Raw genomic sequence first — 21,137 nt, 5'->3', positions numbered from 1 at the left:
GACCTTGTTTCCAAAGAGTCTCGACACACTCTGCTCAACCCCCCATATCCCCGAGTAACAACACAAGATCAGATAGAGAAGGGGAGAGGCCTGTTTAAAATAGCACCCCACAGACACTCTTCTGAAGATTTCAACTACCAGCAAAAAAACACAGAGCGTAAAATTATGAACTCGGCGCTGACATTTTGGATATGCTCGGTCTGTCTTGTAGGTTTCTCCCACGCAGAGTGAATTATGGATTAATGCTGTGAATGCATGTTGTTTTCTTGTTGATGGCAGTCCAAAGGAAACAGGAGCTCTTGTCAAAAAAACACAGAAGTGAATCTGTCATCTCGTGCCCTTCATGCACTGAAAACAGACAGGTCAGAGCCTTAAATGCTTCATCTACTCGCCGGTATCCCCGTCCAATTACAACTCGTCCCATCAAGCCCTTTCTTTCCACACTCTCACGGGCTGTCAGATTCCGATATGGGGGGCGTTGCAATTTTGAAGGTCGGTCGGTCCGCACACTTAACCTCATTTCCCAACACTCTGCTCTGCCTCTCCCAGCAGAGCCTTTTGATTGGTGTCCATTTGAAAAGCGGGCTTTGGGTTTGACGGGAGGGGTACGGAGGGTGGGGGAGATCAGAGCAGCCTCGGCGTAGCCGGAGAAAGGAGCTTTTTGGAGCACGACTCCTGACTGCAGTCAGTTATAATGGTTTTCAATTAACCAAGGGAAAAGACTGAGAACTAATCTGGGCTAGCGCAGGAGAACCAGTCATGCAATATTCATGTACACAAACTAATGAAAGCCCAGATTAGCCTACATATTTACATGGGGTCGGTGCTGTGTCGTCCACACATTAAAGGAACCTGCTGCCAAGAGGAGAGAAAGAAAAAGACGGAAAGGGGAGGACGGTACGTTGGGAAAGGGAATCAGACTGGGAAAGATAATGAAGAGTAGAAAGGAGATCAAGAGAGAAAGAAATCAAGGGGAAAAAATGAGAGGTCAACGGGACACCGGAAAGACCTTGAACGGAAAGGAAATGGGATCATGAGATAAAGAGGTGAAGAAAAGCAAGAGGAGGTGCGACTCCTCCAAAGAGATTAAGGATCATCTGCATTTTGCCTTTTCATCTGCCTTCGCTGTAATCATCTGCTCTAAAGGCAGACACCAGCCCCCACTCAAAATGACACCAATCTGAATGAGTGATCTTGACAAATTGGGCTGCTGGATGCTCTTTTGACTGAGGAGTGGGCTGCAGACAGTGGGGAGTCCACGGCAGGACAAAGATATAACTGTAATTGGCTGCTACACTCTCCTTCCCCTAATCTCCGACCACAGAGAGTGGCGACTGCAGGAAATGGGACAGCGGGCATGAACAGACTGCCACAACAGCAAAGCGAATTTCAATAATGTCTGAGATGTTATGTGCATGCATCAGAACAATATGGGAAATTCATCTGTAATCCTTAGTAGGTCACAAAAGACTTAAAAGACTTCAAAGCTGGATTAATGTGTGACTGGACATACCAATTCCACACTGGGTAACTTCTTACCAAGCATTAACATTGTATGTCAAACAAGAAGCTAATCGTGGGTTTAGTTTGAAAATATCCTTTGACCTTTTGTAGAGGTCTCAGAATTAATTTTATGCTCCACAGATATCTAATTTTATGCTTTTACGGACTTACACATTTGCAGAATAATGGAAATGTCCTGATATTTTTCTTCACTTAGGAATCAACTGAGCCTGGTGTGCTGCAAAATGTTCCCTGTTAGGTGTCTGCTTCTGTTTCTTTTCATCACTGGTATATAGCAGGCATGTGTTCATACACTGACGGGCCAGTGCAGGTCGTCTGCGCAAGTGGGTCATTACAATAGACTCTAGAAAACATGGATGTCGTCTCCGTGACGTCACCCGTAGGTTTGGTGAAGCTCAGTGACGGCGATTCCGGCCATTGCCATCTTGGCAGTGCCTCTCAGGGCAAAGAGGTGGAGCGGGCCGAGTGAAGCCACGTTTCTGAAACCTAGCGGTTAGCTGTCACATACTACTGTCATAATTATGCATAACAATTAGTCAAAATATGATTTAAATGAGTGTGTTAAATAACGATTCACCCCCTGTACAGTTGTCATGAACGGGGAAAATAGCACTAGAGATGAAAACCATTTTTTGTACCAGGCTGTAAACATGTTTCTTTCTGCTGTAAAGTTTTAATATGGGGGTCTATGGGGATTGACTCGCTTTTAGAGCCGGCCTCAAGTGGCCATTCGAGGAACTGCAAATTTTGGCTCTCCGCGTTGGCTTGATTACGAGGAGCAAAGGATGAAGTCAGGTGACGTGGCATAAAGAACATGGAGGAAGGTGGGGTGGATGGATGGGTCAAACAAATAAGACTTTCACCCAGGAAGCGGCCGTTAGTGTCACGTGTGAAACCGAAAGTCAGCATGGACTTACTTTAACTTACATAATGTACAGCAACGGTTTTATCCCAAATTATTTCCCTAAACCTAACCAAGTAGTTCTGGTGGCTAAACGTAAGGAAACTCTGACCATTTCACAACATGAACCACGTGATGACGAAGGTCTGGTACGCCTATCGTCGGTCCTCTCCACAGTCATATATGTCGTTCTGGGAGTGATTGGCAATCAACCGTCGTTCAGGTATGAGGACGTGCTGTAAGAACACAATTTCTGGCTGATTTGAGGAAAACTCTCATTCTCTTGTTCCAACAATCCAAGGAGACTAATGAATCCACAGTTCTACCAATGTGCTGGGCTAGCAGCCCCCCCCCCCCCCCCCCCCCCCCCCCCCCCCCCCCCCCCCCCCCCCCCCACTCCTCTCTACCTGCCTCAACTTTCGGAAATGAAATGTGAGAAATGGGCCAATTTACAGCTAAAGGCTGTTTCTTCCTCAGAGACACCAACATAAAGATGGAGTACAGATGATATGCAGGCGTAGATGGGGAGAGATGAAGGGTTTGAATTTCGACAGAGAGAAAAAAGGAAGAAAAAGATGTGAGACAGGAAAGCAAGACGTTGGCACTAATACGAGTGTCATCTCTGAGGGGAGACAGAAGTGCTTGAATTGCATTTTTGGCCTTTAACTTGTCTTATACAAAGAGACTGCGGTTGAAGAGCGCCTCTTGATCTTTCCAATCAGCTGCGATGACAAGAGCTGCTCAGATATTCAACAAGCTGAAACAAAAGAGGACGTCAGCACGAAGAAGTTCGCCGCGCTCAGAGAAGTTTGAAAGAAAGACAAAGAAGTCGGACGACGCGGGCAGAACAAAGGAAGGACGACAGAAACGAATATGAGAGGTCCTCGCCATCTGTTCATCATTATGTGTGGGGTCCACGCTGAAACACTCTGTAGCCCACCATTTCCTACAGCAGTGCCACAGCTCTGCTACAATATCTAATCGCAATGCTCTCATCGTTCTCCTTCATAACAAAAGCGTGAGGCGGATTGTGTTCAGCTCATCGCATGCGTGACCCGTCCTCTACAGACAGCTGCGTAACATGTGGAGGTGTTAGCTGGGTGAAGACGTGCATTTTTATTCTAAATTCCTTAAATGATGAGACACCTACAGCGTTTCTGACATGTGGCCGCTTGGAGGAATAAACTAAACGCTGCAGACTGGTGGAGACAAAGCTTTCTGATTGCTCTGACATCACAGCTGTTAACTCCTCAACACAGCTTTGAAAGGATGAGACCAGGAGGTGGGTGGGCTGCTGGGAGGGGTATCATTTCTCGCCTCTACACCCAACCAACCCCCATCCCTTCCTCACGGGACCAGTTACATTTTCATTTGATAGGAACTGCAAAACCACCATCTGTAATTAGATTACAAATAGATAGACGGAATGAGAAAAAAATGCTTAGTTAATTAACTCAAACCATATTCTAATCAGGTTTCATAACTCCCCCTCCTCTCAACAACCTCCGATCTGAATCCTCTCACAAACCCCCCGGGACCCACCATCGCACGAGCCAAGAGGAGACGGGCACTCAAACAAGATCATTTGACGCTAATTTCCCAAACAGGAAAGCACTTAAAGACGCGCTCTGATTGAGACAACTGAGCACGTGCATCAATAGCTGATGAGGGAAAGAAACGGAAGCGGCAGAATGCGTGTTGGATGAAAGGTCGAAAAACATCTTTCTGTCTCGTGTTGTTTTGTGTACGTTCCCTGAGACGAGCGGTTCCCGCGCCAGGGCGACACTTTCCGTCATCGCAGGAAACGAGGACGGGGAATTAAATGAGCCTCTCTTTATGAGAATGGGGACAAGTGGTTGTGATAACAGTCAAAGAGGTGTCTCAGAAGGAGTGTCGCCCGCCACATTCGCATCTCCATTATCTGTCAACCTGCCAGTCCATCTGTCTGTTTGCCACACAGTGCTCAGAAGACTGACAAACTCCATTTACAGAGGAAACATGTGTCACATGTGCCGTGCAATGAGGACAAGAGGCGCCCATAAATGTGGCACACCGATCGGCAGCTATGCTATTGTTCAACATCTTTCATCAGTTTCTAATTATTACTCCTGCGGTAGAAATAAAGAATCCCAAAGCATTTTATCAAAGCTGTCTCGCAGACAGTCATCAGACTGACAGCTCAATCATGCCGCCATTACATTTGTCTCTCACTTTGATTAGAAATCCGTTTCAAATGTCAAGTCAATTTTTATTTTCCAGAACAAAGCGCAGCGCACGAAACAAAAAAGAGGAGAGGGGACAGACACCGAAAGACAAGAAGAGCAAGAGATTACATGTCAAAGTGTTTCTCCACACTGTAACTGCAGCATTAAGATATCCCAAGTTCCATTCGCCAGGAAACAACTACTCATCCATAAGCATCACAGAGCCTCTTCCAACTGCTTCTGACGTTTTATTTATGAGCAAAGTTATTGTATATCTTGCAAAAAAAACCAAAAAAACAATGAATCTAAGCTGCAAGATTTGGTACATTTCTATTGATTAAGGCCTTGAACCATGTAATTCCATAAACTGCACAATCGCAGCAACAGGGACAAACCAACTTATTAAATTAGTGTTTTAACAGTCTCAAAAAGACACACTTCAAAACACCACCTGGCAGAGAAACGCCCAACATTGTCAACAGATTTGAATTGTTCATTTGGGACCGGCAGCACGTTGGCACACGGATGACTGCTTTAATTTCTAAACACCTGCTCACTCTCTACTTAGACCACAAAATACAACCAGCACAGAGATTTTCCTCCTCTCCGACAAACAATCCTGGGCTGCCATTTCGCTGAGAGCGGTGCCACAGCCAACCCGTCTCCCCCGAGAGTAGCCATGCATGTGTGTGCGCGTCAGAAGAGCCACCATCACAGCAGCCTGCACCTGCTCCGCCTGAGGCCCCCGCTCTGTTAGCTGGGAGCAGCAGCTCAATGCATAGATGGAGGAATGAGGGGATGGAGTGACAGAAAGCTGGGGGAAAGAGATCTGTTGGCGTAAATGTCAACAGCTTAGCTCAAACCAAGTATAGAGCATTTGAGCACCTAATATGAATTCATATGAATTTCAAGCTGATAGCGGCTGAGCGTGTGCGCACTGCAACGCTATAAATAATACAACATCCCAGTTGTCTGGCAGAAAATAAAACCCAGTGCTTCCAGGTAAGAAGTCTGTGTGCACGTTCAGCTGTGCAGCCTTACAGGGACCACTGAAGGCAGGCAGCTTAGCCCGTTTGAGGGTTTCTGCTGCCGGTCAGAGCCTGATGGACACGTGCAGTCGTGCTCACTGACAGACTCAGGCATGGATAGTTTCACATGTCCAACTGCCAGCCTGCACGGCCGTGTTACAATAATGTCCCCAGGGCACTGTTGTAAAACTGCGCACTGCCCAGCGGCAACAAACGAGAAGCATTCAGTGTCTGTAAGGTATAATATATCCATTCATTATACCACAAGGCTCAGCAGCTTGAGTCAGCACCTGAGCTGTACCTCCACTTCATCCAGACATAATGGGGCAGCTGTACTGTACTATTGCGGCATTATAGCAAATGCTGTTACAGCAGTTGCAGTCTTCTGAACGAGACAACATTGCTCGTCGGAAGCTGCGGTAATGAGTGATGAGGTATTTTTTTTTACAGCTCTCATTGGAGCAGCTGGAACGAGTGCATACACCAGCTTTTACTGCAGAAGACAGAGCAGCATTCAGAGCTCTAAACATGTTCCCTTCAGCATGATTTCATCATGCAGAACACCCAGACAGGTGGCGAAGGCAGCAAACACATTTTACATGACTGTAAAGGCAGGCATTACTTAAAATAATGTAACGTCACACCATAGACGTTGTGCAGCGTCTGGCCGCCCCCTGTAGAAGCGTTCAGCCTTGTGCAGTATATTTAAATAGCTGCGAAGCCGCTGATGCTTGAGATTTCACAGTGGTAACTGGAGCACTCTCCAGACTGCTGAACAATACATGCTATAATGTGGCCTCTGACCCCAGTCGCAGGAATATAGATCAAGAGAGAGGACTGGGGAGGGTGGGGGGCAGCCTGGAAAAGAGAGGGAGAAGGTAAAGCATGGTAAAGTATGTCAGTATCTCTGATGGATGATGATACTGCAGTTTCCATAAATCATATCTTATTTGACACAAGGATATCGCTCACTTGTCAAGACAACGATTTTCCACGAGGATTCAAGACAAATGCAAAAAGTAGCGTTTAAAAAAATGCACAAAAACACGCAGTGTGTGGGATACACAAGTTGACACACGCATTCACGGACACACAGACAGATCTTTCACATCTATTTTATAAACAGCTCCTTTAAAGGAAGGTGGCAATGCAATTTGCTGGAGCCGGGAGGGTGGGGCGCGCATTAAGGTTCAAGTCACATCCACAAATGTAGGCTACAGGGAGTGGCAGCAAGAAATAAACAAAACACTTTCAGGTCTCAGACAGCCATGAGAACATGCACAACAGGAGGTAACACTGCTGGGGTGAACACAGAGGGGGCAGAGACGAGCCGTAGTGAAGGGGGAGGGGGCAACGACAGAATTATATTATAAGTAGCTATGGCTCTATTAGACTGCAACAGATCCCCTAGTTAAATATATAAAATCTATGAGGCATGAGATCATTTGAGATAGTGAAGCATGGGGGGTGGACCACGGAGGTTTGTTCTGTCGTCCTCATTACTGAATCTACCTCAGTGTGCCTGCCAGTCACCACCTGTCTGTCTGCCTTGTTAAGGGGGCTGGAATCATGAACCTCCCTCAGGAGACATACCTGCGCAGTATATGGAAGCGCTCCTAGCTCACATATCTTAGCAACTATAAACATATCCCTGACAAAAGTATCCCAGTATAAGCCTCATATAAATAAATCCAAACTTACAAGAGAGAACAGCAGCTGGCAGCGCCAAGCCCAGAGAGACAGAGATGGAAAAGGCTCAGTGGGTCCTGCTCGCCACCATTCCTGCTTCCTTCCTATAGGATTTTACAGCCAGCAGTAAAAACCTTTCTTAGTTACCCTCGCCACTTTCAGCATGGCAGGAAAAGTAAGGAGGCCGGGCCAGACAGGCCAGAGCGACAGCGAGGGGAACTAAAACAATCTGCTCTGGGCTTTGTTGTTTCTGTGACCCCTGGAGAAGCACTCTGCTGAGGCGGTCTGTGTGTGTCTCTGCTACACTGTTAGACTGCAAAAACACTGCACAGCACCTACCCTTTAAAGACCGAAGGGGAGAAGGAGACAGAGTCTAATCCTGTTTGCTTCACTCTTTCACCATGTGCCATTCATCCAGGGGGCAGTGGTCACGAACATTTAAGGGTTAATTGACTGTTTTTTTTTCCACGCTCAATGATCATCAATAATGTACTCAAGAACTAGATACTGACCACTCAGGTGCCAGATCAGGCCGTCAATCTCAGGAATGGAATGTCTAGTCCTGGCTACATGAGGGCTACAGCTAAGCCATGGACACACTCCTGTAAAATTGAGCCTTCAAAGAAGGGCTTATGAATCCCATCTCTGACAAAAGAAGAGATGGAATTAGAGGGATTTAGGGGCGTCAGCATGAGGCAGGGTGGTATTAGAGATGCTCTTCACACGTTTCCATCCAGGCTGGATTGCAGGCCCTCTTTAGAACACACTAACAGCGGATGTCTGTCACAACATACAGCATGCCGTTGGATGGAGACAGCTGCAGGGCCTGAAGACTGAGCCGACAGTACGCCCGGCCCACTGGAACCAGTCCAGTGTGGAGTTATACAGGAATGTAGGAACTGCGGTTTTGGCAGCTGTACTCTGATAAATGTTGTGAAACAGAGAAAAGTATGCATGTTTTCCAGGCCATATGCTAAAGGGATGTGTCCCTGGTGCCATTGAGAGCCCTTATTCAAAACATGCTTTAGCCAGCTTATGACTGAAACACTGGCTCTCTTCAGTATATGCAAGACTGAGGACATAATACGGAAGCTTAACCGATGAAAAGAATGAAAAGAATAGAGCTTAAGTCCTGCAGAGGACTGTTCCACCTCATAGAACAAGGAAATGTGTTCCTATTGATGTGGTCCATCAAGTCAGGTCCGCTTTATTCCCAGCGGAGGCACCCAGAGGCAGGCACCTCCTGAGCCCTGAGCGCAGCTGACCACACCCCTGGAACAATGACCTCAATAAACTCAAACATAGTTCCATTTGCTCAAACAGAAGCACTGGGGGGTAGAGGAAAGCTGCAGCAAACCAGAAATGAGTGCTCTGAGGCTTGGAGGAAAACATTACAAATGGACTGTTCTACACATAAATCAATTTTTGCATTTACCACTTGCTATCCAAAAATCCATCTCCGCACTCACGGTGGAATGTGCAGGTCCTAGGAATGAGGATTAATGAGAGCAGGATGGCCCAGTCACGATCGTCTCTATTGTTTCTGCTGTTGTATTTTGACAGTGGAATCCCATGAGTGCCTTGCAGGGCACACGCCTGCAGCCTGAGCGTACTGCAGACCACTGCGTCACAATAAGAGCAAGGGAGGCCTCCCATTCCAGGGAGCTCTTCTTCCTGTCCTCCATCTCTGTCCAGTTCTCCCAAAGGGAGGCGGCGGACTGGGATTAACACAGTGAGCACGGCACATAAATTTCAGCCGTATTGCTGAGTCGCTGTTCCCGGCGCAACCCCTCCTTACCTGACCCAATCCCCCGCCCCCACCCCTATCCATCCCAGGAGGATGGGCCGGGAGGCTGGCCACGCAGTCGCATCCCGTTCCACTCGGCATGCTGGGCCGTAAATACTGTGCAGCATCAGGAACAGCAGGTGCTATCACTCCCTATCATTAATTATCCCTGCTGCATCACTCTAGGGCCCCTCACTCCTAAACTCCAAACCTCCATCGCCTGCACCATCTTATCCTCAAACCCTTTCCCATTTTCTCTCTTCTTCACTTCCCCGATTTCCAACCATCTCAAACTCTATCAATGTCAACAGCTCTACAGCAATTCCGTTTCTTCTCCCCAAAATCCACCCATCTATCTCCTTATTTCCTACAATCCTACAATCTAGCCCCCGTTCATTTATTCCCCGATGTATCTCAATCTTTGTCCGGCACTCTCGGCTTCTCCCAAGTGATTCCTTCCCCCACCAGCAGCCTCGCCCACTTTCTTCTCCCCTCAGATGTGTGTCTTGGAGTGCTTCTCTTCACATTCTGACGGGTTTTCCCTTCCTGTAAATGTATTCCAAAACTGCTGTGCTGCTGCCAGCCAGGAGACGTCACATGGACTGATGGAGCGCTGTGGGGAGAGATAGCCCGCCCCCCCCCCGCACCGGAGAGCTCATAAATAATATCGAATCAAAGAGGAAAAGCAGCATGAGAAACTCCCCGAGGTGAAAAGCCAATGAACATGGTCAGAGATGTAAGAGTGCGCCTGCTGATGGTGAAAGTCCGAGCTCCCAGTGTGTCTGGCCGCAGAAACATGAGCAGGGCATCCTGTCCCTCTCAGGTGAGAAGGCTTCATGTGGACTGTGTGGAACCCGCAGACACATCTGGCACAACCACAAAAACAAACAGCCGCTTCCTTCTGACTTGGTCGCACTGCCACAAGGAATAACGTGAGCTCCAAATTCAGAGCCCGGCTCCGTAACGTGAGACCCTCCAACACGTTACCAGGTTGTGAGCAATTCTGCTCAAGATAACATGGGGTGGTGATGACTTAAAAACACATCTGGCAGCGGAAAAAGAACCGCCGAATGTTTTTCAGCTCTTGCAAAAGAAATTCATGCACTCGGAAAAACCACAGTGGAACTCAAATATCTGCTACAGCAGCCCAGGTTGCCCGTACATGGAGGTTATTACGACCCGTATTTACGTTGATTGTCAGGCTGCGACCTCTAGTGGTGATTATGACAGGAGCGACGGAGGACGTCAGGCAACGTAGTATACAGAGCAAAAAAGTCCACATTTGGAGGAGGTGGGGTGGATGGATGGGTCAAACAAACAGAGGACTTTCACCCAAGAGACCAAAAGTCCACACTGACTTATTTTAACTTATGCAACATACTTAAGTTATGTCATATACTTATTTTAACCCAAATCATGACCTTTTTCTAAACATGACAAGTTTTGGTGTATAACCTTAAGCTAACTGCATCCGTTTCACAACGTTAACCATGCAATGATGCAGGTACGGTACGACAAAGGTAAAGTACGCCCGGCATTGGTGCTCTCCAATGGTCATATATGCTGTTCTGGGAGTCACTGTAAATCAACAAATTCACTCAGGTTGCAGACAGGTACACGTTTCAAAGAACCTTGCCAAGCTATCATCCACAACTCGTTTCCAAACCACTTTGGATGCAAACATACGAAGACACAAAAAGTTTCTGTTGCCCAGAAGCCGCACAGCTTCCTTATTCTCTGGACTGGGTGGCTTACACTCAGCTCACCTTCAGGCACGCTGCCTCTCTCCTCACTCAATCAGCTAGCTTTCCCTCAGGACTGGCACTGTCCATGTTTCTTAATTCTTACCTTCCTCTAATACAACACAACCACAGAGGACTGCAGTGACCGCTGCTGTTCACCCACCCTTCCCCATTTATGTTACCAGACACAGCAAGAGCCATGTTAGCATTCCTGAGCTTCACAAACACAAAAATAAGCGTCTCTTTCCTTTAAAAGGACTGAGGCTACGTGTGGATTTCTCAAACTTGACCTTTTAGCTCATCTAAAACGCTCCATCTACAGAAAGCATTGATTGTCACTGGGCAGACATTCTTATCTAACCATTATCACAATCCCACGTCCATGGCAGCCTTTAGTCACATGTCTCCTCTTCCACATTTTGTGTAACAGACACTCTCTCTGAATCGGCTCAGGCGGTCAAAGCAACTCCACCAAAATTGCAGGAAAAGAAAGTTAATCACACAAATCCCCCGTGGAAAAAAAAGAAAGAAAAAAGATTTCACCCTCTTTCTCTTTCCAGAACAGATAAGCTATCTGCCAGCAGCATTAAGGGGAACTGCTCTCGCTTCTCTTCAACATCACACATTTGGAATTTTGACTCATTAGTGTAATCCATTATGAAGAGGCGGACAGGACACTCAGCCTGAATCAATTTGATTCTCCTACACTTTCTATCGATTCCTATCGGACTAGAAGTGGAGTAAAGCGACAGATTGAAAAGCTGATAAACAAGATGCCAGAGAGGGAAAATTCAAGGATCTTTTGTGACATTACCACGTGTGCACTTTCTATAGAGAGTGCTGCATTCTATAGAAATCACTTTCTTTATAATGTGAAGCAAAATAGCTGCCACTATTTCACACTATTCCAGTGTCCTGCCTGTTATGGTGAATATCCGAGCACAGCAGAGGGCATCAGTGTGTGAGTTCAGGGTGAAGGGACAATGTCAGAAACACACACAGGCACACAAATGTACAGTCATTTTAAATATTGTGCACTGCTGTCACTGTTTTCTCCTCTATGTGCTTGTGTTCATGGTCATGCATCCACTCATCGACATCAACAGCAGCTTCATTAATCAGCATCACATGAAAGAGAGAAACCATTTTTCAATGAATGGCGCCAGTGTGCTCACCTTCGCAAAATTTACACATGAAGGACAATGTTACTATTATGATTATTTCAGGTTGGGCACATATGACTGCAGTGTGGCTGGGAATCAATTCCTGCAGTAAGGAAAGGCTTTTAGTCCTCGAAGGGGGGTCTCGTGGATGATTCTGGCAGATCCGCTGCACAGCTGTAGAAATCATTAAGGCATGCTCACAGCTTTTATTTTCTCTGCTGATAATTCGGCATTAAGAAGCTTGGTTTCGATCATTTACTTTCATCTCATCTTACAGGATGAGATTATCCACATTAATGACACTTGGTGTGGAACAAACGACATGCACAAATTAATTTAGGCAAGGAGATGGCGAGTGATTAAGATCAAACGCACCAGAGTGGGTTTCCACTTCCACCAGCGCCAGTAGTCGTGGTTACACTGCTTTGGGTGCTGGTAAGCCATGCTCTTTATACTGGGTAGTTATAAAAACAGAACATCATCATCATGCCTCAGCTGAGAAGGCAGAAATATCTGGGCCAGGAGGGAGGGGGGGGAAAAAACCCTGCAAATGTTTATGCTGCAGCTCAACAAAGCCTTTTTGGGGGAAAGAAAGTTTAGAATGATGCAAAACAGTTGATAGAGGAAAGAAAATAGTTGCTCATCCTTTCATTTTTCTGTCTGTGACTCAAGACCAGTGTGAGTCCCACTTCTGCAAAGGAGGGCTGCTTCTTGTCAGACAACCGCCCCCTGCTGGTAAAAATCCGAACCAAAGGCATTATAGTGCTACCAGTTTTTTATAGACCCCAGATGATTTTCAGATATTTTCCATGTTGTAATACTCTAAGGCTACGAAAATGGAGCAATAAGAGAGTGCATGCAGAATACAAAATTTGTCTAGGAAAGCGTAGTGTTGAGTGGTGGAAACAAGAAACCCAGACACATGTTTTAGTCCTCTTGGAGGATCCTCTTTAAGGTTTTGAGGGATGTGGTGCCAGTTCATCCTGAAACTTTTAGGTGTAAATCACGCTGAGGTGCAACCTTTCACTTCCCAGGTTTTTAAAAGGCTCGTTTCTGAAACAGGGCGCAGGACTCAATGCTGTTTATGGCCACAACTCACAGCCGAGACTAATCACCGATGACTCGATTAGTCCAGAACACACAAACACAGGCAGAGGGTACAAGATTAACACAGCGACACGTTTTATACCCCCTGCTGCGCACTGCTAGCGGCATTTATTAAAGGTGGCACACAGAGCGGTGCACAACGGCTGAGTGCTGTCTCACAACCATTTAGACCCACTGAGAGAGAAATGTATAAATAGATCCAAGGGAAACTTCTTTAACGTTACACACTCTTGGTTCAGTACAGTGCTGTTGTGGTTAATTCTGTCTGCGGGGTCTATCATTCGTAGTAACCGAATAAGAAGAGCAGCAGTGTGTGACCGAGCCTCCTCTTTCCAACTTGTGATCTAGCAGAAGAAAAACGTTATTTATCGCTATAATAGACAAACACATAATCATAAGACAGACTCACCTTCTTCCGGGGCTGCCATTTCATCATATTTGTAAACCAAAATTGAACAGCATTAAGATATTATATGAGAATGGAATGCAGATTCAAAGAAATCCAGAGCGCAAGTCATGCTGCCTCTCGACTTCCCTCAATTTTGCAGCAGATTTTCTCCAAGAAGCGATGCATGATGATGTGCGACTCGCAGCTTTGCGGCAAATTTGGGTGAGACAGCACAGTCAACACAGATCATACACCGGTTAAATCCACAGTCGAGCCCGGAGAATAAATCAGAGACACATGGTGTCGACTGACAACGTTTAGGGGAAAGGTTCCTGTGCGTAAATCCAAAGTATGAGTCCGTTATGAACCAACTCCCTCCTCACTCGGCACGCAGTGATCGGCGGCCCCAGGACCAATCCGGACTGTGTATGAGGAAAAAATTTATTCTTAAACTTTTTCCACACGAAGTCGTCCCTGTGAGTAGGCTACAGCAGAGGTCCCGCGCTCCTCGATCCTGAGCAAACGATCGGACGACGGAATGTGTGCCGAAATGCAGAAAGATTCATCACAGTGGTCAAATCCCGTTTTCCAGCGACCGAGACACACTTTTGGAAGTATTCATGGAGAAACAGTCCAACACAGCCCGGCGGAGACAGCGCGACAAGCAGGGAGATCACTTTCAGGGGAGGAGGGGGTACGAGCACCGAAAAAAAAATCCCTGGAATTTCTGTGAGGAGCTGGAAGGATATCCTGATTCCTGCAACAGCAACTAACTGGACTACGGCTCTCGGATGACTTCCTCGCCTGCCTGCGCTCCTGCAGCCTCGCAGTTAGCAGACTTGGAGCAGTGGAGCCGCGCAGGCAGAAGGTAGCAGGGTCATAGCGCCGCCGGCCACTGTGCCAAAAAATGTGCGCTTTAGATTTACGCACGAAGCTGAAGCCGACGCTGCCGTGCAGACGAGAAGCAGGCGGCGGTTTGGCGTGTTGCTCAAGGGCACTTTTCCAGGTGACAGCCGCGCGCCACCAAGCCGTGTCCGTGCAGCACGCGCTATAAACAGCGCAGAATACTGACCGATGATGTGGTGATTCGCGTCCTCGCGTCAAAATTTAGTCAGAAAGGGAAAGTTGTCTGTAAGCTTTACGTATAACTGGATTTACAACAGAATCAATGAACATAATGCAACATGTAAATGTAATATAATCGCCCAAAAGCTTAAAACCATAACTAAATGCTCATCTTTGCTTTAAGTTATCTTCTGTGGCATCATAAAGTTACATTTTTCTGACATCCCTTTAAGGATTTAATGTTTTCTTAAAACTGTTTTTTTTTTTCTTTTTTTTGTTTTGTTTTCCTTCTGAAGCCTCCAACAGGACCTCTGAAGGTCTTTACTGCAGTCTGTTACAACTGGTCTGACACATGCAGAAAGGTGCAGCAGGTGCTCGGCAGGTTTGTGTGTATCCCTGCAACGCTACACAAACTCATCACAGTTTAAACTGGCGTTAATGAGCTGTGGAGATTCAAATGACATCACACAGCACTGCTGCGGTGGCTTTCTGCCTTCAGTACAGATACTTCTGTCCTTATTTTTGTGAGAACAGCAAATTGAATTCTTGCATAAAGGCACGTTTCAGAGAGGGTGTTGAGCCTTGGGCGATGGAGACAACTAAAGCCCCGTTTGTGTACACTTTCCCCCTTTCCTCCTTCTGAGAGCAGCTGTCACATATAGTATACCAAGCAATATTTTACTGCACGCTGCCATCAGATGCATAACATTGTTTGGCCGGTGTGAGAAAATATCTGCAGCCTTCCCAAGTATAAAAACTGACTTTTTATCATTAATTGTGGAAGTGGGTTGGAAATAAAATTCAAAACAGAGGACATGGTTATTCTGGTAAGAAACCTCTCACCACAATCGCTGCCACAGTCACAGAATGAAAACAGTTTTAAAACAGAACAGATATCAACAGTCAAAACAGATCTACTGGTGCTGAACCCAGATGCTGCAGCACAAAACCAGAATATTCATCAGTGGATACGTGACAGCGTTCGTACAGTAAGACGGAAGTCTTCTCAGGATTATAGAAAGGTGAGTTTTTAAAAAGCAGGTTGATACTGAAGGTGAAATCAGTTGAATCAATAGGCTTGTGATTTAAATTGGTTTAGGTAATGGACTCTATAGAGCTGCGAGCTGGTCAATAAGCTGGTGTCTGTTAGGGTCAGCGGGGTCCGCAGAGCACCTAAGGGTCACTCAGATAACAAAAGACAAGGAGGAGGAGGGGGACAAGCTGGCATATGGCCTTATGGACAAACTCCTGCTGTGCACAGGAGCCCATGAGACACTTGGTAATCCACATGGATGAACATGAACAAAATGCACTCTCCACAGTCACAGCTGGCACCCAAACAGAACGACACAAGCCCTGTGATCAAAGCAGTCAAAGAGGAGCGGAGGGGCTTGTAAGCTACACTATCTATATTTCAGTTCACTTGATAATAGATTAGTTTTACTTCTATGGCCAGCAGCTCCATCCAGTACAGAAAGGCAGCATCTGAACACCATCTACATCTATGTTCTCTTTCAACCACAAGCTCGCACTCAGACGCTGTCCCACCATCTAAAACAGGTTTACACAAGAGACGGCTTCATAAAAGGTATGTTTGATGATCAATCAAAGGCCACTTCAGCGTGCTGTTCAGCAACAGTGTGTTCGGAGCGAAGCCTGTCATCTGGCATCTCCATACAGAAGCAGGCTCCCTGTGCGTGCCTCTGCTTTCCCAATCAGAGCCGCACAGGAAATCAGACTCCAGCCTTCAGAGGGAAACGAAAACCCCCTCTTTCATTTTCCACAACTTGGAGCCGTTTTAAAAGTTTGTGCTTCCTTTTCTTGTTCTTGCCAATCATGCCCTCAAAAATGCCTCCGCTGTATGTCGTGATCGAGGGGCTGCTTTCATAGAGATGAGTGAGACTGGTCTATAGATGCAAGTTAAAACAAATGCGAGTCAGACGGCTGCACAGCAATAAAGACTCACTCGTGTAAGACGTTCATCACCGTACTGAAAGGCTGCATCAGAACTGAGAGCTGTGTGTCACAGTCGCTGTCAGAGATTTTCACTTACAACTGACACAAAGAGGAAAACACGGCTTATTTGGTGGTTTGCTAACAACACTCGTGACTGAGCAATGCAAAGGAAAAAAGCTGTTAGAGCTACCACTAACCCATTAAGAATTATTTCTGGTAAAACGTCCTTGAACTGTTTTATTTTTTTTTCCCACAAGGCACTTATTTTCTGCTGGAATGCACAGAGGTTTGTAGCTTGAAGTTGCAGCTCAGTCTGACACATTTTCAGTTTAAAGAGTCTTTAATTTGGCAGCACACAGCGATCCAGTTCCAAAAATTAGACAGTTTTGTGCAACCAGAGAAGTTTCATGTCTAACTGAAATCTACCTACGTGAATCCGTCCTGTCTGATGCGGGCTAAGACAGATTTGTACACAGCTCAACATTCGTCTGCGTGTGTCTGCCGGCGTGCCTGTTTATTAGTCCACATGATGTAAAAAGTGCATCACCCACATGATGGTAACAGAGGCTGTTTGAAAAAAATGAAAGCTGACGGAGAGGTTTTTGAAAACCCCACCGAGGAGCAACACTCCAAGAGCTCTCCCGAATGTCTGAGGGTAATTTATTTTCACAGTCTGGCTCTTGAGTCACGACACTGGAGTGTCGCTGTGCGCTATCTGTCCGCCGTTTGAATAAACAGCGGCCTTTTAATTACAAGGGCTGGAGTTTCAAGGCAATAAATTCCACAGTGAGAACACAGAAACGTGTACCCCAATGTCACATGCAGACATACGTGCACGGCGATGTGCAAGCACCTGTGACAATATGCACATACAATACAAAAGAACAGATAATATTTTTATTTTAATAACATTATTGTATTTTTATCCATAAAGGCAAAGGCCTTGAGAACTAATTTATCATATTTCCAGCACAGAAATTTATAACATAAGAAAACAATTTAGTGTTTGACAGATTGCTTCCCCAGTAAGCCATGGCAGATGGATGAATCTGTTCTGAAATGCTTAACAACATTATAATAATAAAAGTGTTAAACAGCAATGACACCCACCCACTCTGTTGTGCCGTACATCACTGAAAACAAATAACCCTCATCAGCATTCATTCATTCACCTCTTTCACAGAGCTCCCTTCTTGGATGATGTTGTGTCAGAATTTAGCCTGCTGTGGGCCATGTGAGATGGTTGTGCACCAGTGTGTGTGTGTGTGTGTGTGTGTGTGCATGAAGAACATGCATGCGTGTGTCTTACTTGGAGCTTGGTGTTGATTAAGTGTCTGGAGCCTGAGGGGGGATAATGAGAGCCTCTAATTAATGAGCCTGTGCATATCTCAGAGTCACAGGGTCCTATCTGCAGAGAACAACTCCACACACACCCATGGTAGCAACACACACACACACCTCAGTGTACCGTGGGGATCTTTCCCCACACTGCACAGCATTTTCTCCAGGGAAGCCCAGCTGGGAGTGTGTCACTCTGGCTGCTGTCCCTGATAAGTGTCCTCTAATAGGGATGGATGGGGGTTAGGATGCCCCGCTATGAGAAGGTCACTGCACTGACCACCCAACGTGCCCCAAGCAAAGGCTGATGTTACGGCCTCTGAAAACCATTCCAAATCTTATTTGTTTGCTGGGTTCTGTCCACGGGGAGCAGAGAGCAGACTCATGGCAGAGCAGAGTGAAGGCAAAACACTCTCTCACTCACACCAGGATGAATCAGTCGGGTCGGCGCTCCGCTGGACGCAACCACGACTCACTCTGCAGTTTAATAAACAGTTGAAAGAGTGTGATGATTTGGTCTTGAATGACAAAAGCTGTTTCTAGCGAGTAAAAACAACAGATTTTTTCTGCCTTCGATGCTCTCGATTTAGCGCACGCTGGTCAGCAGGTAGCACGCTCGGTGATGAGCGCAGCCAGCAGATCATCTCATTTCGATGGCACATCATACTCAACAACACACATGAAGCCGGGCTGCAGCGGGGGGCACAGGCGCTAAACATTCACTCAGCAACATAGAGACCAGGGTTCACTCCTGCCGGTGGCGAGCAAATAGAGTTTTTTTTTGTTAGTGGGAAGTTGCTGCACCAGCAAATTCCTCTAATTGGAAAAGCATAGTTGCCCATTAAAATAAGAGTCTGAATGTGTCTTAAAGAAGGCGTAGGTAGCAGTGACTGCAGTACAGGAGAGCTGCTCGGACTACACCGCCAAGAAAAAAGGGGAAAGAAGATTATGTTGTAAACTGCAGAACGCTACGCTTACTAGCAATAAGAATTTCTTGCAAAACATTTTTTTTCACCATATCTACAGATCTCATTCAGTTCTTCCAGGTTTTGCTGAGTTTGGCAGGACTGATGGAGCACCATAGATACGATGTAGATGGTATAATAACTGCATTTAAAAACACAGGAAGAAATGGATGGAGTTCGGCTCGTACAACCTCAACCGAGCACACACACACACACACCACAAGACAAACCTGCCTGGTCTCGTGTGAATTGGAACTAATTTGTGATTCGTGGGGCTGAAGGTACAACGATTGCTTACATCTGCAGAAAAAAACATTCACGCATACAGTTCACGAGCATTTCCACTGAGGCCCCTGGAGCGTAACTGTATTCACTGTGTCCTGATGTACCCAAAAGCTCGTCTTTAGTTCCACAGAGAAAACATAAACACTCTTATCTGCATGCTGTAAAGCGCGTGATAATGAAAGTGCAATTGAAAGCTCTCTCTCTTTTGAGACGTTACAGTGTTTAATCAATGATTCTTCACACAGCGCAATAAAGACATATGATTATGATCTTTTTATTCTCTAAGTCCCATCCCCTAATTTTCCCTTCTTTCTTTTTCTTCCCTAATGAAGAAGGGCTTGTTTATCCCCTGGAGTCGCTCAACAGTAGATTTGTGCGAAGACGTTATGCAAAGAGAAGGACCTTTGCTTTAGAGATGTGTTTAATAATTCAGCGGTCTTGGACATGGATGAAACAGGCTCCAGCATATTGTTTAAATCAGGCCGGCAGTTAAATAGGCGCTGGGGTTTGACGTCTGCGGCGGGATCAATAATCACAGCGTTGCCACATACTCCGACGCATGAGACAGAGATCCTGTGTGGTCCTCCTCGGTCTACATACTAAACATAGAGACGGAGCAGGACAATGAATCCAAATGTGTTTGTGTCTATCTGCTTCCACGAATACAAATACACACACGCACATAAAAACACACAAAACCATGCTGCGGTCAGACCCACCCATCTCCAGTCCCTCATTTAGAAAACCCCAAAACCAAACTCATGCCTCTCTTTTTCAATTACCTTTCTTCCCACCATCGTCACCACACCGAAGCTATCTAAATTCTCCCACAGTCCCTTTTTTTCCTTTCTCTCTCATATCAAATGTATCCATGTGTCACCCTCACAAACACACACCCACACACATGCACATGCACACTCGGTCACACACCACAATCTGGTAATCATAATAAGCACATTAAAGCATTAAAGCCACAATTTATGACTGATGATCTCTTGAACAGACTACAATTAACAACAAATAACTGCGCAAATATTTAACTACTTCTCAGATCGTCTGTAGCTTCTCGTTTGGTTACCGCGGTTGTTAAAATGCGGATTTATAAAAGCGAAGTGTGGCTGAGGCAAAGACCAGATCCTGTGGCTTTTTCTTCAACAGAACACTTTTTTTTCTTCAATGATCAGGCTTTAATACATTAATACTCCAGGCTTATAATGCCAATGACAGCTCTTCCTTCCTTTACTAATCCAACCCTGGGAGAGTGCATCAATTGTGAATTAACCCTTCTGAAGTGGAGGCACAAAAGGATTCAGTAATGACTCTATCCCTCTGCACAGTAAGAAAGGAGAAGTAAATGAACACAAAAGTTGCTGTACTGAGTACAGTAAATACTGCAGCTCCATCGGGTACCTGTAGTTTCTGGTCACTGCTGTGAGGGGATTAGGCCAGTCCACTCCTTAAATCAGTCTGACTTCAGATCAAAGGGGTTAAAGCAGGATTAGGATTAATCTGCCTTGGTAGAACAGGTGTTAATCCCTTAAATTAGCCATGTAGCACAGGCAGGCCTCTCTTTCATCTCAACACCTGACTTACGGGTTGGAATACAGAGGGCTCAGTTACAGGAAAGCAGCGCCACCGTTGCCCCGCCAGAATTAGCCGTCCTCCCTCACCCTGACCGCTCTGATAACAGGCCCTGCTCTCATGCATCAGCAAGACGGCTTCATTTGCATGCAGCCGGTGTTTTGAGAGCGGCTGAGTCAAACAGCTGTGCTCTCTGCTTGCTTTGAAACGAGGGTTACGTAAAGCATACTTTATGATTTGCGATACTAACGGGTGGCTCGCAGGATATCCTCGGGCAAGGTGCATGGAATACTCCTGCAGAAATACAACAGGCCCGTGCTTCTGATCGGCGTCGCATAGAGGCTCAGGAGCCGGTGTAGCAGAAGCAGGGAGTCGTAGGGGGTTTGACTCCAGTCCAAAAACAGCAACACTCCAG

General features: G+C 46.1%; 1 protein-coding gene across 2 annotated transcripts in view; it reads right to left on the bottom strand.

The window, feature by feature from the left end:
• LOC121606453 (tetratricopeptide repeat protein 28-like) overlaps positions 1 to 21,137 on the bottom strand; it is a 156,131-nt gene that overhangs the window by 97,667 nt on the left and 37,327 nt on the right. The window contains exon 1 of one of the 2 annotated variants that reach the window (XM_041936775.1): positions 13,554 to 13,712. The exons of the other annotated variant lie outside the window; for it this stretch is intronic. Coding sequence (XP_041792709.1) covers positions 13,554 to 13,580 — 27 coding nt within the window. The 5' untranslated portion in view covers positions 13,581 to 13,712. Of the gene's footprint in view, positions 1 to 13,553; positions 13,713 to 21,137 lie in introns of those variants that run through there. 2 annotated transcript variants of the gene reach the window in all.

This window comes from Chelmon rostratus, chromosome 5, assembly GCF_017976325.1.
Source record: "Chelmon rostratus isolate fCheRos1 chromosome 5, fCheRos1.pri, whole genome shotgun sequence".
In the NCBI taxonomy this organism is placed as follows: domain Eukaryota; kingdom Metazoa; phylum Chordata; class Actinopteri; order Chaetodontiformes; family Chaetodontidae; genus Chelmon; species Chelmon rostratus.
This window is presented reverse-complemented; position numbering and strand designations above follow the sequence as displayed.